Source organism: Natator depressus, chromosome 1, assembly GCF_965152275.1.
Source record: "Natator depressus isolate rNatDep1 chromosome 1, rNatDep2.hap1, whole genome shotgun sequence".
Taxonomy (NCBI): Eukaryota; Metazoa; Chordata; order Testudines; family Cheloniidae; genus Natator; species Natator depressus.
The window spans coordinates 81,959,874-81,983,036 of NC_134234.1; the positions used below are offsets into that span (position 1 = coordinate 81,959,874).

The 23,163-nt window shown below is 41.2% G+C and overlaps 1 protein-coding gene across 3 annotated transcripts in view; it reads left to right on the top strand.

Annotated features, from left to right (window-relative positions):
- The window catches only part of NDFIP2 (Nedd4 family interacting protein 2), a 67,007-nt gene that overhangs the window by 38,075 nt on the left and 5,769 nt on the right, over positions 1-23,163 (top strand). For all 3 annotated transcript variants that reach the window (XM_074962370.1, XM_074962369.1, XM_074962371.1), the window contains 2 exons: positions 16,053-16,177; positions 19,515-19,581. In XM_074962370.1, coding sequence (XP_074818471.1) covers positions 16,053-16,177; positions 19,515-19,581 — 192 coding nt within the window. The remainder of the gene's footprint in view (positions 1-16,052; positions 16,178-19,514; positions 19,582-23,163) is intronic.

The window sequence follows — 23,163 nt, forward strand, 5'->3', positions numbered from 1 at the left end:
GTGCTGCTCCTGCCCTGCCCTCTGCCTTGGAGCTGTTCCCGGGAGCTTCCTGTTTGCTGGGGGAGGGGTGCTGATACCAGGATGTCCTCCTGCTCCTGCCCCCCCACTCGTTACCCCCTCTCCACAAACCAGAGGAGGGGGACAGGGCTCAGGGACAGAAAGGAGGGAGCTTGCTCAAAGCTGTTGCTGCCTATCTGAACTGGCTGATCTGCTTAAAAGAGCAACATACTTGAAGTGGGGTCAGCATACTTAAAGGAGCAATGCACATCTCTCTCTCTCATGCATGCGCCCCCCAGCACTTTGGAAAGTTAGCACTTGTGCAGCCTTGCACGTGCTGTCAGGAGGAGGGAGTGGATAGCATGGGCTTATCATCATGTTCACTTTTTGCAGGGAAGTGTTTGCAGCTACTGCCTTGCATCTGTTGTGTTTCCTCCCTCCTGCCTCAGTCCATGCTGCGTTGTAGAGCGTGAGGCTACATTAACAGCAGCGTATTAACCCTTGAGGGCTCAGCCGAGTGCTAGTTCATCATTTAGCAGCAAGGCATTCCCTGGGAAATACACCACACTCTTACTTCACCACCTCAACCAAGCATTACAATCATTCATTGCTGTGTACAGTATTAAACTGTTCATTTAAAACTTATACTGTATATGTATATGTCTTTTGTCTGGTGAAAAAAATTTCCCTGGAACTAACCCCCCTATTTAAACTAATTCTTATGGGGAAATTGGATTCACTTAACATGATTTCGCATAAAGTCGCATTTTTCAGGAACATAACTATTTTAAGTGAGGAGTTACTGTATGTAAAACTAGATAATTCTGACTTATTCCCTACAGTACTTTTTCTTGTGGCTTGCCCTAACAGGGACTTAACTCATTTTCTGTTGCTGTGTTTACACTGCACATCACTGGCAGTGGTATGTAGGGTATGTTTTGGTACACACCACAGTGAAAAGTAGGTAGTGTCCACACTGCACTGTGGAGCTACATGCTTCTGTGAAAGGCCCTGGCAAGGGGTGGTAAAAAGGAAAGGCTTGGCAGTGGGGAGCTGTTTGAGCAGTGGGGAAACTACACTGCTAAAAATAGTGTTGATGTGGAGACGCTGCTTGAGCAAGTAGGGTTCAGATGTGTCCTTACCTGCACTGCTAGTGGTAGGGTTTGTGTAGTGCATGTGCTCTTCATGCTGCTGAAAGGAGTGTGCGGTGTAGACAGACCCTATGACTGACTGACTAGTTTCCAGCATTAAGTTGTGATTTTTGAAACCAAAGATCCCCTAAAACCAGACTTGCTGCTTTTAGTTTTAGTTGTGTAAAACAGCAAAGGGGTCATTCATTATCTACGCTTATTTTAGCCCAACTGAGCGAGAACCAAACGAGCTTTTACTGTCAAGCTAGTGTTCAGAATCAGTTTATGATCTGTAGCTACCATCTAGTGGTAAAACACTAAATTACATTGAAAGTCATGTTTTCAAGCCATCTAGCGGCCATGTCTGTATTTTACAAATGGGGTGGGGGGGGAACCTCAGTGCTAGTACCAAAAAAAAGTCATTTTATCTAGAGTTCTATATGAGCAAACATGTTCCCTCGTAGAAATATCAATACAGCATGCGCTGGAAATGGTACATTGTAGGAGTAATACAGTGATTCATAAAAATTACAGCAGAATGAAGAGTAAATACATCTTTCATAGAAGCTGCTGACATTAGCTGCCTTTGCTTCATGTAAAAAATGAGACATGGGCGTTCAGTAGCATCTTATTTTAATGCTGTAAAATATTTGTTTCAGAAGTGTTATAGCCGAACAGAAAATCTGGACATATATTAAATGATTAAAAGTAAAAAGTATTGAACATAACTTTTTTTTTCTTCATCCAAAATATATAGCAAAATTGTATGCGTCTCTAGCTCAGCCCTTTTTAGGATCACATCTTAATGTAGACTGGTTATAATAATTTCAGGAGTTGATATAAAGAGTAGCAGATTCTCTTCATATCCCATTTGAAGGATCACAGGAGACTCAGCACAAATTGCTGGTGTTTTTCACACGCCATCTTCAGCACAAGTAGCCCTTCCAGTGAACCAAGTTTTGTTAAATACTGCCAAGACAATTTGGTAGGACCCCCCCCCCCCCACTACTGACTCCCTGAACAGCTGAGAGAACAGACACAGTACTACATTAGTCTGAACCACTAGCCATATCTTCCCATTCTGTCCCAAATTCCTTAGTTGTGGATTCAGCAAATGACTGTAACAGGTAACACCATTCGCAAGCTGTCCCAAATGATAAAGATCAAAAGTACAAAGACTTCGGTTGCAAAAGTTAGTTGTCTGCCACCCTGCATACAAAGTTGCTAATTGCCAGGCGATTTTGACAAAACATAACCACATTAACTATTCAAAATTTAATTGCTTTATTGAACACCACCTGCAAGAGCAGAGGGAACATCTTCAGGCTCTCATCAGAGGGACAGCTTCTTGCAAGGACATCTTTGTGAGCTTCTCTTGATTCTGCGACACAGCAGCCTACTCTGACTTCACAGCTGTAGTTCTGTATCCAGTGTTGTGGCTGCAGTCTTCAAGATTTCCACATGAAGTCTAAAACACTGTAGAGGACCTCCCTTGTGGTGGTCATAACTTACTCGAGTCCACAGTGATTCCCTGCATTTGTTGAAGGACTATAGGGCCACCCTTTGATTGATGGGCATATATAAGCCTGTAAGCAAGGAGATTTAGTTTGGTTTTAGACAGCTCAGTTTCCCATCTCTACCATAGGGTGCTGGAGCCACCTAAAAAGAAATCTAGAATGCAGAGGTGAAAGTCCTCAATCATTGCACCTGAATTGATGCAACAGCCTTCATCTACACAGTTTTCATTCTGACCACAAACATCTCCGTTACCCAGATCTGATGCTGTACATCCCTGCCCCCTCAGTCCTCTCACTTTTGGGGATAATCAAATTACCTCCAACAAATTGATTTTGGAGGTTATAACGTTCATTTTTCAGGACCACTATCAGTATAGGCTCCTCTCTTGTATTCTCAACTGTCCCCACACAGCTTTGCCAATGGGGAGTAATATTCTTCTTTGAGTGCTTGTACGTGTCCATTCCAGTGTAGGGGTGTGTGTCTCCCTAGCATAGTTGCTGGAAATTTTTCCCTGAGTGGTATCCTTTTGGGTCTGCTCTAGCACCCCCTGGTGTTGCACACTCAGTGTCTGTATAAAGAGCCCTGCTGAGCCCACTCCCCTTCAGTTCCTTCTTACTGCCCATAATGGTTGCTGGCACCCTCACTGCTTAGGCAATTCTTCTCGTAGTGGATTTTCTGTCAATTTTAGTGTAAATAGTTATTGTAGTTTTTAGTAATTAGTGTAGTTTTAGTAGTTCTATATAGTTTTGGGCTTTTTGGGCTCCTCCGTTCTTAGATGGTGGAGTTGTCCACTGTCCCGGTGCCGAGGCTTGCCTCGGTCACTGGGGTTCAAGCCTTGCACATCATGTGATAAGTCTATGCTTTTGAGCGACCTGCACTTGACCTGCCTCAGGTGCTTAGAGGAAGCTCATAGGAAAGGTCACTGCCACATTTGCAAGGAGTTCAAGCCCTGGACCCAGAAGGACTGAGTTGCTCAATTTTGAAGGTCCTCCTCTTGGAGGCAGCCCTAAGACTGGCCTTGGAGCTGTGCTTGGAGTTGGCACCAAGTGCCTTGACCTCGGTGCAGAGTGCTCCTCCATAATCCTGTGTCTCCTGGCATCGATCATCTTCCCCAGTGCCCCAGAAAAAACGTGTCCAGTAGTCCTCCCTGATCCCTATTCAAAGCATAGAGTTCACGGGGGGGGGGGGGGGGGCAGTACTCGACTCAGTGCAAGCAAGGGCTCTACTTCTGGACAAATGGTTCCTTTTGATCGTGTCCCCGATAAGATCTCTCCAGGGTCATTGGATGATGACACTGCAAAAGTGCCCGAGTCCCATAGGTTACGTGGAGTCATGCACATACATAGTGCAACATGCAAGACTCAGACCTCTACAAGCCACAGTCTACTTCCCCTCTCACCATGACCTGGACTCTGTGCTCATGGTTCTGGTACAGGTCCTCGAGTTGCTGACATGGTGGCTGCACAGCCACATGGTATGTGCTGGTGTACCCTTCTCAAAACCCCAGCCATCCTTGTCGCTGGTATGTGACACATCAGCCTTCGGCTGGGGAGCCCACATGGGGCTCCTCAGATCTCTAGGTCTTTGGACTCCAAGAAGAGCTCTTCTTGCACATCAATGTCAGGGAGTTCAGGGCCTGCCAGGCATTTCTACCCCACCTGTCACACACATCTGTTTTGATCCTCACGGACAATATGACTGCTATGTTCTAGAAAAACAGGCAGGGCATCGCGTGCGTTCTCTCCCCCCACTCCCAACCAGGAAGCAATAAGCCTGTGGGAGCTCTGTATCAGTCACTCTATCAATCTAGCGGTATCTTACTTTCCCAGGACTCAGGCCTGCTGACGCAGTCTGCTAGCTGGTTCTTTCTCCTCTCGCCACGAGTGGTCTGTCTAGACACTGAGGGACATCTTTCAAGGGGGGCGGGGGGGTTCTTTGATGCACTTTATTGCATGAGTCCAAATCAGCCCATGGGTCACTGCCAATTCATGCCTGCAGCTCCTCAGGCATATGGCAGCATGAGTCTTTTTCACAGTACATGCCTGTTTACATTTACTCTGCTTTCAGGATAGTTTATACCCTTAACAGAAAGAAAAGGCGTACTTGTGGCACCTTAGAGACTAACCAATTTATTTGAGCATAAGCTTTCGTGAGCTACAGCTCACTTCATCCGATGAAGTGAGCTGTAGCTCACAAAAGCTTACGCTCAAATAAATTGGTTAGTCTCTAAGGTGCCACAAGTACTCCTTTTCTTTTTGTGAATACAGACTAACACGGCTGTTACTCTGAAACCTACCCTTAACAGAGACACTCTGAACAAGTTGCTCTCTATTCCCAGCCACGTGCTAATTTCTCTCAACTAGTGGAAGAATCCGAACAAGGTATGCTCAGGAGTTCCCTTCATCCATCCCCCTCCTGCTTTCGCAATAGTTTTGGATGCATCACTCCTAGGATAGGGAGCTCATCTACAGGACCACACTGTCCAGGGCACGTGGTCCACCAAGTGGTCTTCCCTACATCTCAACTTTCTGGAGCTCAAGCCAGTAAGATGCTTTCCACCGTTTCCTCTCCAGTACAGATAATGGAATTTTTTGGCACAGTTCTGGACTCAACAACGGCCAGAGCTTTCCTACAATACAAAGCTTCATTCTAGACTTAAAGGCTCATCCGCTCACCACAGTGAGAAACTGTTCAAGGGTACTCAGTAACCTGTCAGAGTGCACTTAGGTAGTCCAATACACTGGACTGCATTTCAGACTTCTGCAAGGCTGGTTGGCTGAGGTGCATTCATCAATGAGGCACCACAGAGACATGTTAGTGCACATACCAAATTGGATTCTATCCGCCTTACATTGGAGGATGGATCTAGCCCATGTCTACGAAGAATTTCCCTTTGTCCTGTCTCAGATATCTTTTACCTTAGTCACAGATGGCTCGGACCTGGGATGGGGAGCTCACTTGGGATCCCTGCAGATGCAAGGTTTCTGATCTCTCCCAGACTTCTGTCTCTCAACTCTCTCTGATTAGTTTGCATGGCATTCCTTCTGTGCTTCAGTGGAAGGGACATGTTGATGCTGACTGACAATACCATGGTCATATTTTATGTAAACGGATGGTGGGACGTCCAGTTCTCATTACTTTGTCTCAGAGTTATTCTGCTTTGTCTTTCATGTCTTCAACTCAGTTGTTCATTGCATTTGTGGACAGAATGCAGGCCAGGCCTGTTTCCATTCAAAGGATTTCTTCTTTGATATCCAGTTGAACTTGTCTGTGTTACCAGTAGGCTAACCTGAATCTGCCAGCTAACATTGGGTCAATCAGCTAGGTCCCAAGCAACCTCTGTGGCTTTTCTGGCCAGCAAAGCGGCAACGTGGTCGTCATGTCATGTTTTGGCTTTCACTACACTATCTCTCAGCAACCTAGAAATGATGTTAAATTTGGACAAATGGTTCTCCAGTCCCTATTTAAAATAGACTCTCAACCCACTTCCTGTTGGGATTGCTTGTGAGCAGCTCCTTATAGTGGAATGGACATGTTCAGTCACTCAAAGAAGAAACTTTCTGAAACTGTTTTTTGAGATGTGTTGCATATGTCCATTCTACAACCTGCCCTCCTTCCCCTTCCTATCAGAGTCTTCCACTAGAAAGGAACTGGGGTCGGGGGGGGGGGGGGGGCGGCGTTAGAAATGGCTGCACCCTTTATGCCTGAGCTCTGTGCACAAGGCACCAGAGAGTGCTCGAGCCACCCTAACTGGTACCACTGAAGGAAAAACTTCCTGAGAACTGTGAATTGGAGTGTGCACGCACTTGCAGTGGAATGGACATGTGTAACACATCTCGAAGAACTGTTGTGGGAGGGTAAGTAACTTTCTTTTGTTTTTTTTTCAAGGAAAACCAGTCTGATCTGTTTCTTTACCATTTCTCCAACCCTGCTGAAGTTGCTTAGGAAGACTGTTGTCCTAATTTGGGCCCCTACATTGTTTAGTAGTAATGAGAAGGAGTGGTTGGGAATCAGAATAATGGTGTATTTTCATGTCATCATTTCTCCTTGAGCAATTCTATAAAGTCTCTCTTCATACAGCAACGATTTTTGTATAGGATACTGAAGTATACACAGAAGAGTAAAATGAAACAACTTCATGAAAAATTGCTCATATCGCTTTTCTCTTTTGACTGCCAGATGTGATCCCTTGATATTTTTAGCCTGGGCCTTGGCTCATAGGTTAATGCATCACTATTTAATCTAAACATATGGCCCACCTCCTATGTAAATGTCTTCTAATGTAATATTTCAAAGAAAGATGCAGATACAAACGGCTATCTTAACCCAATGCCCTGTGTTGGGATATTTTTACATATAAATCTTTTACATCTTTTTTTTGTGAGAATCTTCTTAGGATGGTTCAGTATTACACTACTACAATTTCATAAGCCTGGGTTTGGAACTAAGCGTGACTGTATCAGATGTTCAATAGGCAGTAGAGTGGAGTATCTTTTAGTTTTCATTTTGAAATCCAAAGACTTCGGTAGGTGTTAATTTTGTAGGAGCTTTTAGTGGAAGTTCTAGTTGTTACTTATCTATTTGTTCTAAAGATAAAGATCTACCATTCAAAAATTTAAACAATATCAAAAGTTAATGTATACACCTGCCAAGTATCAACTCTTGGATGTAAATACTGGAATAATATATTTGTATGTATTAACAGTGGGCATGCCAGCATGTGAATTGGCTAAAAGAAAACCTTAAATGTCAGATATGCAGGAATGCAGCTTTAGATTTGCTTCAGCTCTTCAGTGTTGAATGAAGCACAGGTACATTGTAGTGATGCATCATACTTCTTGAAGGCTTCTGCTCTTGGTTAAGGTTTCAAGAACAAACTGGATTCCAGTGTTGTCATTGCAGGTAAATTGAAAAATGTTTAATTCTGAGAGCGACTTTAATGAAAGCCAAGAAATTGATCAAATGACCGGCAATCTGTACTTAACTTTAATGTTACAGAGGGGTGTCTGCAGGAGTGAGGGATAGATATCTGCAAGTTCAGAGGACATTAACATGCAGCTGTGTCTTGAAGTTAGCTGAGTGCTGCCTTGCCACTTGCTATTTGGGTAATTCAGCAAATTACTCTGAAGTCTAATGGTGTTCTTACCCTACTTACAGACGAGTTTTAAACATTAATACAAATTTTTTTCTTTGAACCTTTTTTTATAGTGCAAGTTTAGTAGACAATTAGACCTTTAATGTTTTTTTTCATGTTTTATAAATAACTAAACTATTTTTGGGGAAAATGGCTTTAAAACTGCTGCAGAGACCTTAGCTCAAATAATAGTTTTAAGCCCTGGAGAGACCCCTAGATCATCTAGTCTGACTTCCTGTATATCACAGGCCACCAAAACCACCCTGAACCCTCTCACTAAATCCAACAAACAAAACTAGACCAAAGTGTTACAGCTCAAAGGAGACTAAAATATTGTATGCTCAATGAAGAGACTAGGAGGGACCGCGGTGCACCAGTGTCTGAGCTCCCTATGATGGCAGGAATTAATTGAGATGATCAGAATAAACAATCCAAATTCCATGCTGCAAGAAGAAGGTGAAAACCCTCCAAGGTCACTGCCAGTCCCGTATATGGTGATCAGCTAGACCCTGAACATGTGGGCAAGAACCAGTCAGCTAAGCCCAAGCGGTGTGGGGGTGGGGGAAAAGAACTGGTGTCACTTCAGAGCACTCATCCATTCTGTAGAGTGTCCTCTGTCCACCTGTTGCAAGCTCTGATCCCTCCGAGCAAGGAGACCAAAATAAACAACAACAAAACAGAATACACTGGCAGTGGGGATAGGAATCCCTTCCTTCCCTGCAGCCCTGAAGCATGAGATTTTGGCACCGCTGAACCCTATGCCACGTCCTCACAAGCAACCCAGTGATATGACCCTGCTCATAAATTTGTTCATCTTTCTTAAAAGTAATTACATTGTTTGTCCCCACAGCTTCTAGTGGAAGGCTGTTCCAAATCACATTTGCCTCTTTTGCAGCTGCATCCCATTGGTGGCTCAACATCCTATGATGGACCAATACCCCCAGTCTCTTCTCCATTATTTCCAAATGATGAGCCCCCACTCGTAGCAGAAATTATTAGGCACTAAGTGCATAATCTTGCACTTTATGCTATTGAATTTCAATCCATTTCTGTTACTCCCGTCTTCATGGTCATCCACTTTCTGTCTAATATTCCGATACTGCTCTGTATCGACAATGCTTCCCAACTTTGTACCATCAGCAAATTTCATTAGGACATTCCAACTTTGTGACAATAATAAAAATATTAAATCACATTGGTCCTTGAGGAACTCTGCTAGTAACTTCCTTCCAGTCGGATGGTTTACCTTTTAGCACAACCTTTGCCTTCTCTTTAAGCAGTAACTTACTCACCTTTACTGTTCTTTTACTAAACCCCATTTTTCTAATTTAATTAATAATTTCCCATACGGTACTGTCAAATTATTCACTGAAGTCCAAGTATTTTGAATCTGCTATATTTCTCTCTCCTTGAAATTTAAAAAAAAAAAAAAATCAGTTTTACCTTCTCAGAGGTACTCTCTACTTTCAGGAAACCAATGTTGCATTTTACATCTGCTTTTCCATTTGCCTCCATGAATTTTCTTTCTTTTCATCATTTGTTTAAAGCTTTGCATACTACTGAGGTCAGACTAACAGGTCTGTAATTGTCTGGATGACTTTTTCTGCCTTTCTTAAATATAGATACAAGGTTAGTTCAGTATGACTGGACAATAACTAACCCCAAGTAGATAGAATTTATTTAAAATCCTTGCTAATGAACTAGCAATCTCATGTGCCAGTTTTTTCAGTATTCTGGGTTGAAAAATATTAGGTGTCTCCTGTTCCATCCTGTCCCGTCTCCACTCCTAAACCCGGATTTGAGTGCATTAAACTGTTAGAGTTTTTCTTCTACCTCAAATGTGGTAATTTCCATTTCTATACACACGTTGCCATCAGCCGTCTTGCCTTCATATCCATGTTCCATCTTATAATTATTGAAAACAGAGGCAATGTATTCATTTTGTTTTTGGACTGTAGAGATTATTTTTAAACTCTTCCCTATCCACACTGCACAGCAGCCCAGCCATATCCATCCTTCCTTTTTATTTATATAACAATCTTACTTTTGTTACTTTATTTTAATTTCTTTGACAATAGCTAAGTCAACTTGACTTTTGGCAGTTCTTACTTCATTCATACATTTTCTAAGCTCCATGATGTAGCTTTCTTTGCTGATCGGTCCCTTTTTTTCCATTCCCTAAAGGCTTTCTGCTGACTCCTGATAACCTTTTTGAGGTGATTATTCATCCAGTTGGGTCTGGAGACTTTCCCTACAAGTTTTTTGCCCCCAACTTGGGGTACAAATTTCAGATCGTAACAATAGTTCAAGTTGTGTATCCCTATGGGTGCTCCACAACCTGCCCTCCTCCCCTCTATTTGGGGGTTCTCATTTGTCACTCTCTGGTAGAGAAGGAACTGCTGGGGGTTAGCCCAGGCATGGTGGCTAGCCTTGTAGCGCAGCACAAAGACAGCACATGCGCGGGCCCAACAGACACTGCTACTGAAGTTCTCCAATCAGTAGCATAGGGACGCAAATGCACCTACAGTGGAGCACCCATAGGGACACGCATCAAAGAACCATCGTTACTGCACAACATGAGTAACTTCTTCATCTGAGTAAGAGGGGCAGGGGGAACCCACAAGACCTGTCTGTGGCCTTCCTTGTTATCTACTAAGTTTTTATGTACTACTTGTTTTTTCTTCAACCTTTTTCTCCCTTTCATTTTCAGTGGCTGATCTGTCTCCTTATTTCAGCTGTCATAGTATCCCTACCATTTCTGTATTACTGTAAAATTTGTCCATCCAATCTTCATAAAGCCAGTATGCATTTCTTTATAAATCATGACTTTTGGATTATGTATACTCATCTGAATATGAATCCAGAAATCATTTTCAAAGTAGACTTTGGGCCTTCGATACAAGCTCCTGAATATGCACTAAAGGTATACAACTGCAGAACACTTATAAATATTTATATCACTTAATCTCACTTCATGTGTTCTACTCGAGAAGTGTTATTGCCATTTAGATTGTGCTTGTGTATATTCTTTTAAAGCTTAACATTTAAGTGCTTGATATTACTCTTGGTTCTTTAAGTAGTTAATGTTTTTGCAGTTCAAATCATTGAATTGTTTTTTAATTTTTAGTTTTCTTTGATATATTAGATTTGTCTTCAAAATGTGATCCTAAACGTAGACAAAAGTCAAGTTGTCATCAAAGCTGTTCTAAAGATGTGAGGGATAATCATACCACTAATGCTTGCAAATCTTACTCCTGCTTGATTCTCTCAAAATCTGTATTAGAGAGAGTGACTACATTATGTGATTACATTTGTTACGAATTTTTAGGAGCTTCTGAGCCCCAGTTTCTCAGAGCAACAGCCAAACTTTTTAAAGAGCAAAAGCTGAGTTTTATTGTTAGTATTGATAAATATAAGTTCCAGCTTCTTCTGGGCCATTGAGTCTAATGACCGCTTCGCCACCAGAATCCATCTCACTTCTCTCTTCTGTCAATTTTGATGATGATGAGATTTGAGTGTGTGCAGTTTTTAAACAAAACTTCAAAACCACAACCCTACCAATCAAAACACTAAACCCTCAATTCTCTCCCTGGGAAGAGGATATGAGAGAGAATAAATATGTATCAGATGTTAATCTGGTCATTTAGTGTACTGCTGAGAGAGACTCAGATGGTGGTGGGGGCAGTATAACAACCTGTGCCGGACAGAATGGAAAGGGAGTAGAGTAGAGCGCCTTTGGCACTGAAAATATTAATGGTATTTTAACTGCAGAGACTTTCTTTGAGACTTAGGATTTTTTTAACCTTCTGCATCCTCTGTTGCATGCAGTTCTTCAGAGTGAAGTTGGCCTGTTTCCCCCGCTCTTAAGGTTTACGACACAGAAGGCCATGTCTTAAGGACACAGAAGGCCATGTTTGATCCAAATAGGATCATAATAGGAGGTGGCAAAAAAGTGTCTTCATAATTTTTCTTGAGTGCCAGAGAGATGTTACTTGTAAGGGGTTTTTTCAATGTGGCAACTTGTGTTGCTGACTCTGAGTTCTTAAGGTATATTCAGCTGTTTCAATACTGAGTGAAGTGGTAATGTTTTTGGCAGATCCTAGATGGGCAGTCCTGGAGACTGAAATCTCTCCATGGTACGGTACAGTACAGTATGAGCAGCAGCAGTGACAACTGCTCTGGAATAGGCTTCAATTGTATTTTGGAACAATCCTTCTACTGAGAGCGAAGAATCTAGAACTCCCTTTTGTCCCTTACACAGTGGTGCCTGCTAGCCCCACAAGATGGTGTACTGTATACAGAGGACCAAAGAGAGGCTGCATTGCAGCCTGTCTCCAGGTTGGCAGAGGGTAGAGTAATTCCATCCTCCCGTCAACTTAATTCTGTGCACAAATCCTTTTTTGTGCAAGACAGTTGGGAGGTACAACCCTAGAAGGTAACTAAACTGTAAGTGAGAAACAGCATGGGCTTTATATAGCACTAGTAATGCCAGACAAACTTACTCTTTTTTTTTAAAATCAAACTACAGAATTATTGGAAGAAAGGCAACAGATGTTGCTGAATTTCAGAAATCCATCTTATATCTTTCTTTAAAATTTCATATTAGCTGGGGTCTGGGAGGAATGTCATTTAGAAATGAAAACTGGCAAGAAGTAAAGACTACAAAGGTAAAAAGAAAATTGCACTTAGTCAGTAAATGTATGCTGAACACTACCTCTAATCAGGAGAGGGCTTTGGGTGCAGAAATAGGTTTGGTGGGTTGTTTTTTTTAAACTTACAAGTTTTAAAGGGTAATCATGTACATTGAAAACTGTTTCCACAGCCTTGTTATAAGCTTGGTGAAGACTTGAGGGCTTTCAGGACAAATTTCTGGCTTGAATTCAATTTCATTTCATGTGTGCGCTTCACATATAAAGTAAACAAAATGTAATGATAGATACAGGTTCCACTATAGTAGATAGCAAGAGTGCTTTATATAATAAAATTAAGGTTCCCCCCCCCCCCTTTCATTGGTATGCTTGGGAGATTCTTTAACCTTGATGCATGTTTGATAAAATAACTTTGGACTTCTGTCATTTTCCCCTCAAGATATTTAGGCGGTTCTATATCACGAAGAGAAATTTTGTCATACTTAATTTTCACTTGAATTTTCCCAGGTGAGTGCAGAGAAGTTTGTAATAGCTTGAAAGTAAGCTCTATATTTTGAAGTAAAACATCCACAACTTCGTATTTTTTTTTTGTCAAACAATAAAAATCTCTACAGGAAAAATACACTTCTTTAGACCATTTAAAAAAAAATGCTTTTAAGAATTCCAGGATGTACTGATATCTAGCTCTATTGTACCATACTATAGAAGTGCTATTTATTATTTATTAACTATTGAGTGAAAGAGTCTGCACTTAATATCAAATAATTTGCTGTCTGAATAATTCCTCCCATTGAAAAACCTATTATTTTCAAGAATGAGTAATAAAGTAAAAGGGCTTTGATCAATGTAGTTGTAAGAGTGGGTGTCAGAAGTATTTATTAATTTTATTTTGTAAAGCACCTTTCATGTTTCACAATTCTGAGTACAAATTGCAGCAAACTAGTGAGATTGACTGACTGCAGAAGCGATATAGTGCTAAAATGAATGGCACCAGCCTATAAAGAAAGCAGGATATAAGTGCATTAGTTAGAGAGTAGCTGGATTAACTGAAACAGGGGGTGGTCTGTATTGTAGAGTTACTTGATTTTTCAATGAGAGCACCCAGCGCAGGAACACATGGGCAATGTTCCTGGAGCCCAAGGCCTTGTGAGAAGGAGCATGCAGCAGCTGCTCTATCAACTTTTGCCTGTCTGTCTAGATACTGTCATGGACCCACTACTGTACTTTGATGTCCCAAAGAGGGCAGTGCGACTGGCAGGCAAGGAGGTGTCAATAGGGCCTGTTGTGCTGGTGGGGAGAGCTGGTCCCTTGACAGTGGGGCCTGGCATGTGTCTGGTCAGTACCCACAACAGGCACTCCCATTGCACAGCATAATGAGGCAGCCGTGTTTCTCATTGTCCAGCACGTGGCCCAGACCTGCTCTTCTAGCTGTATCCCTTTATTGCCCTGGGGGGGTTCTGTGGGGAAGAGTCACCCTGATGTGCTTTTACACTGTCCTGCCAATAAAGTTACTGCAATTGTAACTTACATCTGTGTCAGCAAATGCTTGAAAGGATTGTGTTTAACAAAGATAGCACCTGCGACTCAGCTTTACCTTGTGACCATGCCTTATTCAGGGCAGAGTCCTCCTTTCCTCTTGTCCCTATGCAGGAGGTTGATTTAACCCTTGCAGGACAAGAGCCAGTGTTGCCGCTGAATCTGTTTGAGGGGAGGAGCAGCAAATATTAAGGGGGGACTGGAGAGGGAAAGAGCCCCATGAGGCGTCTCAGTATTGGAGAAGGTGGGGATCCCTGGACATGGGGACCTTAATCTAACCCTGGACTCAAGGTGCAAGGACGTGCATTATGGAAGGGGGCAGGCAGAGGTCACAGACCGTTCCTGGATCTTGGGCTACTGTATATCTGGAACATTGGGGTGGGGGTGGGGGGCTAAAAGTAGGGAAAAAACCATATGCAATTATCTCCAGTGTGTTCAAATATTCAGAAACCAAGCATTTGAAGTGCTGCTTTCCTGACAAACTTTAAAGTAGCTCCAGTCAGCTAAGTTACAGTACGAAGTATATTGTTTTACACTTGATTTCATTTATGGCTAGAAATTCTGGCTACTGAAAGATAGCTCCCTTTGGAATATAAATGTACTGGACAGTAATCAGAAGGGGACAAGCTCAGCTCACCTCAACCCTGTATGGATAAGTCATTGAAGCTTACAGCTAGATATTTGTAAGGCGACCTTACTGATATCCCTTTCTTTAAGCTAAGCAAGCATTCTGGCAGACTGACTTAGCCTCTGTGGTCTCTCCCAAGTGGTTGATGAATCAGGAAGTAAGACACAATACGTCTGCACTGCAGCTAGGACCGTGGCTCCAGGCCCAGGTAGACAGACATGTACTTCCTTCATGTGCGCTAACATGCGAAAATAGCAACAAGGATGCTGCAGCACAGGCAGGGGCACAGACTGTCCACCCAGGTACATGCCCAAGGGGGTAGGCAGGTTTGTATTTGGGCAAATAGCTTATGCTGCACCATCTGCGCTGTTCTTTTTCACACATAAGCTTGAGCAGAGGTTGCATGTATCTGTCTACCCAGGTTGGGAAATTATGCTCCCAGCTGCAGTGTAGCCAATACCCTTTGATCTCTTCATTTTCCCACTGTCTCGTCCACTCCAGAACTCTTTAAGCTTTCTTGTCCTACTTCTCTCTCCAAACTGTTCTGGTCCCTCTAAAAAAAGAAAGGCACAAAGCTTCCAGTTATTCCCCTGCTTGAAGACTATTTTATTGAGAATTCACGCACTTTGTCCATCATGTACAAGCTGATGTCAGTACAGACATCATTCTCACTTGCTGACTGCTGCTAAAAATGTTAAAGGCCAATCATTGAGAACTTCTATGAAGAATGAGGTTGGTCTGTTAGTGAGAGCAGTATGAAAACTTTAAGCGCAGTGGTATTTTTGGTTGACTTCCCATGAAAATAAGAGAGATTATGAAAATGTATCCCATTTACCTGAATAATATATTGCAGATTGTATTATACCACCAGGTCCTGGTATCAGATTTCATTGACACCAAATCATGGTGATCACAGAGTCCTGTTCTTGTAATATGTCAGCCTCCCAATAGATTAGCAAAATAAATGTGTTTTTTTTAATCCAGACTAGGCAAATCTCTGCATAGAATCAGTCAAGTGTTTGTTATTGCATTTTCCTTATGGTTAATCTTGCTACGCTTTTCATAGTTCTAAGACAAATGTATCACTTCATGTATTTATCTAATTCATAGTGCTTATTTGATATTCATTCCTGTGGTTCTGTAGCTTACAGTCAGAATTCTGTGGCGGTTATAACACTTTTTTTTTTTAAAAGAGGGAATCTACTTTTATTTGGTTTTCTTCTCTCTTTAAAATAGCTGGCTGATGGATGTTAGCTAGTGTACTTTCTAAGGTTTATATACCATTAGGAATACCTACATTTCTGAAGGATACTATTTTTATCTGAAATACCAATAGGGATCTCTAATCTTGTGAATATACTTGCTTATTAGTTGGTTAAAGTAAATTAGTTATATTTATTTTATATGGCTAAACAAGAGTGCACTGTCACTAACACAACTACTGTTTCTCTTGGTCTTAGTGGCATTTATTTTCAACTGGATTGGATTTTGTTTATCCTTCTGTATAACTAACACCATAGCAGGAAGGTATGGTGCAATCTGTGGATTTGGCCTATCGCTGATCAAATGGATTCTCATTGTACGGGTAAGGTTCTTGATGCACATATTGTTCCTGTGTCTCTGTGGAATGAAACTAGAAAAATGATTCATGGTGTCTAGTTTCTTTAAAATACTTTTTAAACTGGTGTATTGACTTTTATTAGATGTTCTAATATTTTAAGTTAATGGAATAAATGTTTACTAAAGTGGAAATTGCAGTGTTTTATCAGTGAACTTGCTTGTTTTTATTCCTTTAACAGCTTTTACTGTCTTCTAATATGTAGATTCTTGAATGTTCTTTCTAGTTTTTATCTGCTGTAATATTTGATTTTTGTGTGTGTGTGTGTGTGTGTGTAAAGGTGCATAATAAACTTAGGTTCTTATCTGCCATCAAATCTATCAGTACAAGAGCCTATGTAGAATATAATAGAGAACTTTTAAAAATGGTTCAGGGCCTCCTTTGACCTTTTGGGAGGTGAAGGCATCTTAAGGCTCTGTCCCCTTTCTAAATAGCTCCATTTCTGTTTTCTGTGACATTCCCCAAATCTGTCAACACAGTGACTCCACCAAGAGACCTTTGTTTTCCCACTAGGATGCTTGCTTATACGTTTGTCTTTTTAGATTTCCCCCAGGGATTATATATATATTAGAAGAAAATAGACTAAGAGGAGACAATATGGTAAAGCATAGAAAATAATGAATAATAAAGAGGAGATAATATAAGAACAAGAAGGCGTTAAATGAAACTGAAAAGTGGAAAATTTAAAACTAAAAAGAGTAACACTTTTTTTTAAAAAAAAACTAACTAGAACTCATTACCACAGTCTGTTGTTGAAGCCAAGAATTTGTCAAGAGTTGAAAAGGACTTGGACATATATATGGATAACAAGAATATCTAGAGTGATTCTGGAATACAGTATCCAGTTCTGTTGTCAACATTTTAAAAAGGATTTTGAAAAATTCAAGTGTGTGCAAAAAAGAGCTTCAAAAAATGATTCATGGACTGGAGAAAATGCCTTACAGTGAGAGACTTGAAGAGCTTACTCTCTTGAGTTTATCAAAAAGATGATGAGCGGTAACTTGACTAGTGTATAAATATCTTCATGGGGAGAAAATGACACACATGAAAGGTCTTTTTAATGTAATGGGAAAAGGCATAACAAGAACCTGGAAGCTGAAGCCCCCTACAAATAATTTAAATTAGAAAAAAGGCACGTTTTTAACAGTGAGGATTATTCACCACTGGAACAAACTACCAAAGGAAATGATAGATTCTCCTTCTCTTGATGTCTTCTCTGGATGCCGTTCTAGGGGAGATGCTTTATCAGGGCACAAGTTACCAGGCTCGATACAGGGTTAACTGGGAGCAATTTAATATCTGGTGATCTACAGGGCAGATTAGATGACCTAATAGTCAATTCTGGTCTTAAACTCTGTGAATCTATGAAACTGCAGCACCTCTTCAGAGGCACAGCACAGAACTTTCAGCCCAATTCAAGGAAGCTGGAGGCTAAGGTATTAAGCTATCTTTTGTGCCCTCCCAATTCTGGGCTGTTCCAGGGGCTGCAGCAGCTATTGGTGTAATTCAGCCCTGGAGGATTGTCTAATTTATGACCTCATTTGGCTGCCTTGAATGCAGCATCGTTGCCAAGAATCTCTGTAGCACTATGTGCTGTGGCCTCTCCCTAATATGTCCCACTCCTCCCAGCCATGCCTCCTCTCCAGTACTTGTGAGCAGCTTCTCAGAAAGACCGCCTATAGCTGTTTCCTCAGTTTCTGTGCCAGGGGAACTTTCTCTTGGCTGATTTGGGACTTTGAGTCCCTTTTTGTGCTACTTTTGTACACTAGGTAAAAAGGACCAAAGCCAGAGGGTGGGTGTGTGGAGGGGGGTAGGAGGGGGTCAGAATCTCACCCTTGTTAGAAATTAGAAGGAGGCTCTCCTGAGATTATACAAAATAATTCTACTATGGGGTTTCTTGCATACAGATGGTTTGTTTACTTGGTCCTGTCTCAGTGCAGGGGGCTGGATTTGTGACCTCTTAAGGTCCTTTCCTGCCTGCATTTCTGTGATTCTGTGTGTCTGAAGCAACTGATGCTAATGATCTAGGAATCCATGAGAGATCGATTTGATAACTGAAACAATTATAAAAATGTCTCCACTCCCAATTCCAACACTGACTCTTCCATACATGAATGCTTGATTTTATTTATTTATTTATTTATTTAAAAGAAGTTGCTTGGAGTGAGTGAATGCTGTTAGAAACAGAAACCTTTTGTAATTAACTTTAAATAAAGAATGAAAATTTTCACTCTGGGGAAAAAAATGAATGAGGATCATAAACCAAATCATCACTGGTCTAAATTTATAGAACTCTGTTGATTTACATCAAGTGAGGCTCTGAGCACATATCTTCATTTTAATATAAGTGATGTCTGAACTTAAACATTAATTAGCTACTTTACAAAATGTGCTGGAAATGACAATATAGGCAAACTGTGTGACAGTATGCATCAAGCATGCTGAGTAGCGGTAGGACAGGAAATGTACAGAAAATTATAGAACTGCTACAACAAGCTATTTTTGTTCGTTTTAATAATCATTAGAAAAGAGTTGAAAGTGTAGGAGTAGCAAGAGATCTGAAGTGAGCTCTGGAGGCATTTGATTAGCGTTTTTTATCAGTGAAGCATGCAATCTGGTAAAGGAAAAGATTCCGGTCTCCAATACCATCACACCCTACCCTCCAGCTGCCTGTTCATATTCCCACATCACAGAGAGGACAAGACTGTCTACCATGGTCACTAACAGGAACAGATGAAATGCCACTTCAAGGTTCATTTAGCTGTGTTCGGTTCACTGTTGGGAACTGAATGCTGGAGCATCGAGTTTGAAAATGAAAAGACTTTTTAATGAGTTGGGGTCTTCATGGGACTGGTATTCTTGGCAGCGATTAACAGTTGGGGGTGTACAGAAGGTCAAAAGCTCTTCTTTTGAAGGGTCAGCAGAACATCCCCGTCTGATAAGATTAAACTAATGTGGCTTTTAGTCTTAATATCTAAAGCAGCAGGCTGCTGCAGTGTGTTTTGGATGGCAGACGTTGAAAAAGAGCTGACAGTAATTAATTATAATAGAAAATGTCAGATGATTCAAATGAGTAATATATTTTTTCATGAGAGCTTGGGAATTCTTTGTTTAAAACACAGCACTGAAGGTATTTGTATATTTTACAGCTTCTCGAAAGACGTATTTGCTTATCTACTCCAGTACGTTATTTTATATTTAAATGTGCTAGTTTCACTGTTTTTCTTTTGTTCTAGATGCATTTAAAATATTAAATGTAATTTATATTGTGTGTGTGACTTTGGTTAATCCTTGTCTATTCTAGTTCTCAGACTACTTTACTGGATATTTCAATGGACAGTACTGGCTTTGGTGGATATTTCTTGTACTGGGTGAGTTATAATTCAAAACACATCTTATTTTGATGGAAAATTTCTTAAAGATGAGTTGGGTATATGTTTAAAAAAATCGAAACATTGCAATAAATACTAGAAAGCTGTATGGTTTTTTTCTCTAACAAAAATCTTTTGTACTTTATTTCCAAAGTCTTGGTTGCCATCCTATTCCTGTGTGAATTTCTGATTACTCTATTAATCTTCAGTTCAGAGTTGTATGCTGGAAATATTATAATTAGGCAGATGTCTGTGATTTGTAACTTGTGTTTTAAAACAAAAATAAACAAACATGACTGTTAAGAGTGTAGCGTTATACAATTAAAGCTATAAACTTAAATTAAAAAACATGTTAGCCGTAGGTGTTAATTTTCAATATCTGCATGTGTAACTTGTACGTATTCAGTCATTAAAGTTCTCAGAAGATTTTAATGGATATGACAGATACTACTATTCAAAATCAGTCTTTATTTGAGTCATGAAAGTATCCTTTTTTGCCTTTGAAATGTGTATTACATTAATCATTACTCAGTCAGTCAAGGGGAAAGGCGTCATGTTTTTTGATCACAGTACTTCCGTTCAGTCTGGTTTTTTTCTTTGAGCATGAAGTTAAACTTTTGAGAAGTTTTCATAGATTTCTAATTTTTGCTCCTCTTGTCTCTGCTTTAGTTAAATAATTATGATGTATAAACATACTACCATTGTAGCTTTTTCCTTATGTGAGAGTTCAGCCTATACCATTAATTTATTTTAATACCTGCCATTTTCTAACTTGAGAAATGCACTAAAATGTGATGTTGCTGGATCAGTAGGTGGCAGTCTTTCCTCTGAGATGTAAGGGACCTGGCAACAGTATGTTAGGGGCCTTACGCTGTTGGGCGAGATGTAGAACCCAGTTATTGACTGTTTATGATCATTAAAGATCCTTGGAACACGCTAACATTTCCCCTTTCGCTTTCAGTCGGATATGAGGGGTATTCTTCACTTTTTATCCTCAACTTGCTTTTGTTCCGTTGCGGTGCACTGTTGGGGCCAGAAATCAATGGGAATCTCAATTGCTGAAAACCTCTTAGCACCAGGCCTTTAAATAGCTTTCATGTTTCATCCCAGGGGTGACTGTATTTCAGGAGTGGATGAAATGATTCCCTGCATACATATAAAACTCAATATTTTTATACTCTTCCCTGGTCATATGTCCAACCTTCCACTTCTTGTAAGCTTCTTTTTTATGTTTAAGATCCGCTAGGATTTCACCATTAAGCCAAGCTGGTCGCTTGCCATGTTTACTATTCTTTCGACTCATCGGGATGGTTTGTCCCTGTAACCTCAACAGGGATTCCTTGAAATACAGCCAGCTCTCCTGGACTCCCTTCCCCTTCATGATAGTCCCCCAGGGGATCCTACCCATCCGTTCCCTGAGGGAGTCGAAGTCTGCTTTCCTGAAGTCCAGGGTCCATGGGGCCGGACGAGTTACATCCGAGAGTGCTGAAGGAATTGGCGGCTGTGATTGCAGAGCCCTTGGCCATTATCTTTGAAAACTCGTGGCGAACGGGGGAAGTCCCGGATGACTGGAAAAAGGCTAATGTAGTGCCAATCTTTAAAAAAGGGAAGAAGGAGGATCCTGGGAACTACAGGCCAGTCAGCCTCACCTCAGTCCCTGGAAAAATCATGGAGCAGGTCCTCAAAGAATCAATCCTGAAGCACTTACATGAGAGGAAAGTGATCAGGAACAGTCAGCATGGATTCACCAAGGGAAGGTCATGCCTGACTAATCTAATCGCCTTTTATGATGAGATTACTGGTTCTGTGGATGAAGGGAAAGCAGTGGATGTATTGTTTCTTGACTTTAGCAAAGCTTTTGACACGGTCTCCCACAGTATTCTTGTCAGCAAGTTAAGGAAGTATGGGCTAGATGAATGCACTATAAGGTGGGTAGAAAGCTGGCTAGATTGTCGGGCTCAACGGGTAGTGATAAATGGCTCCATGTCTAGTTGGCAGCCGGTGTCAAGTGGAGTGTCCCAGGGGTCGGTCCTGGGGCCGGTTTTGTTCAATATCTTCATAAATGATCTGGAGGATGGTGTGGATTGCACTCTCAGCAAATTTGCGGATGATACTAAACTGGGAGGAGTGGTAGATACGCTGGAGGGGAGGGATAGGATACAGAAGGACCTAGACAAATTGGAGGATTGGGCCAAAAGAAATCTGATGAGGTTCAATAAGGATAAGTGCAGGGTCCTGCACTTAGGATGGAAGAATCCAATGCACCGCTACAGACTAGGGACCGAATGGCTAGGCAGCAGTTCTGCGGAAAAGGACCTAGGGGTGACAGTGGACGAGAAGCTGGATATGAGTCAACAGTGTGCCCTTGTTGCCAAGAAGGCCAATGGCATTTTGGGATGTATAAGTAGGGGCATAGCGAGCAGATCGAGGGACGTGATCGTTCCCCTCTATTCGACACTGGTGAGGCCTCATCTGGAGTACTGTGTCCAGTTTTGGGCCCCACACTACAAGAAGGATGTGGATAAATTGGAGAGAGTCCAGCGAAGGGCAACAAAAATGATTAGGGGTCTAGAGCACATGACTTATGAGGAGAGGCTGAGGGAGCTGGGATTGTTTAGTCTGCAGAAGAGAAGAATGAGGGGGGATTTGATAGCTGCTTTCAACTACCTGAAAGGGGGTTCCAAAGAGGATGGCTCTAGACTGTTCTCAATGGTAGCAGATGACAGAACGAGGAGTAATGGTCTCAAGTTGCAATGGGGGAGGTTTAGATTGGATATTAGGAAAAACTTTTTCACTAAGAGGGTGGTGAAACACTGGAATGCGTTACCTAGGGAGGTGGTAGAATCTCCTTCCTTAGAGGTTTTTAAGGTCAGGCTTGACAAAGCCCTGGCTGGGATGATTTAATTGGGAATTGGTCCTGCTTCGAGCAGGGGGTTGGACTAGATGACCTTCTGGGGTCCCTTCCAACCCTGATATTCTATGATTCTGTGATTCTATGAAAATAATTTTAAGTCAAAATGTTCAAACTTGGATGCCTAAAGTAAGGATTCTTAACTCATCTTTGCCCACCTATATAAAAGGAGGATGCTTTTCAGAGGTTCTGTGCACCTGCAGCTCCCATTAATTTCAGTAACATTTTGTGGGTACTCAGGACCTCCAAAAAAAAATAATAATAAAATAAAATAAAAAATCGGGCCACTTTTGTTTAGATGCCAGATACAAATTAAGAAGCTTAACTTCAGTCTCACAAGTTTGAAAACGTTGACCTTAATTTGTAAACTTTATAATATTTTTTGGAATCCTTTTGGGATGAAAGGCACTACCTGGCATTTAGATGTATTGAATAATTATCATTCTCACTTTCTAAAGATCGCTTTGTCAGTCCAAACGTTTGTTTATGTGTGAATATTTTAAAATTACAGTCTTTAACATCTTGGCCTATGTATTACAGTGACAAAAATCACAGTGTCAGAATTTAACTAAGTAGAGACTTAACAGAACATGGAAAAGAATACTCTGAGTTTGAAGGGACAGAATTATTATTATTTTTTTTTACTACTTTAAAAAAACCACAACTTTCTG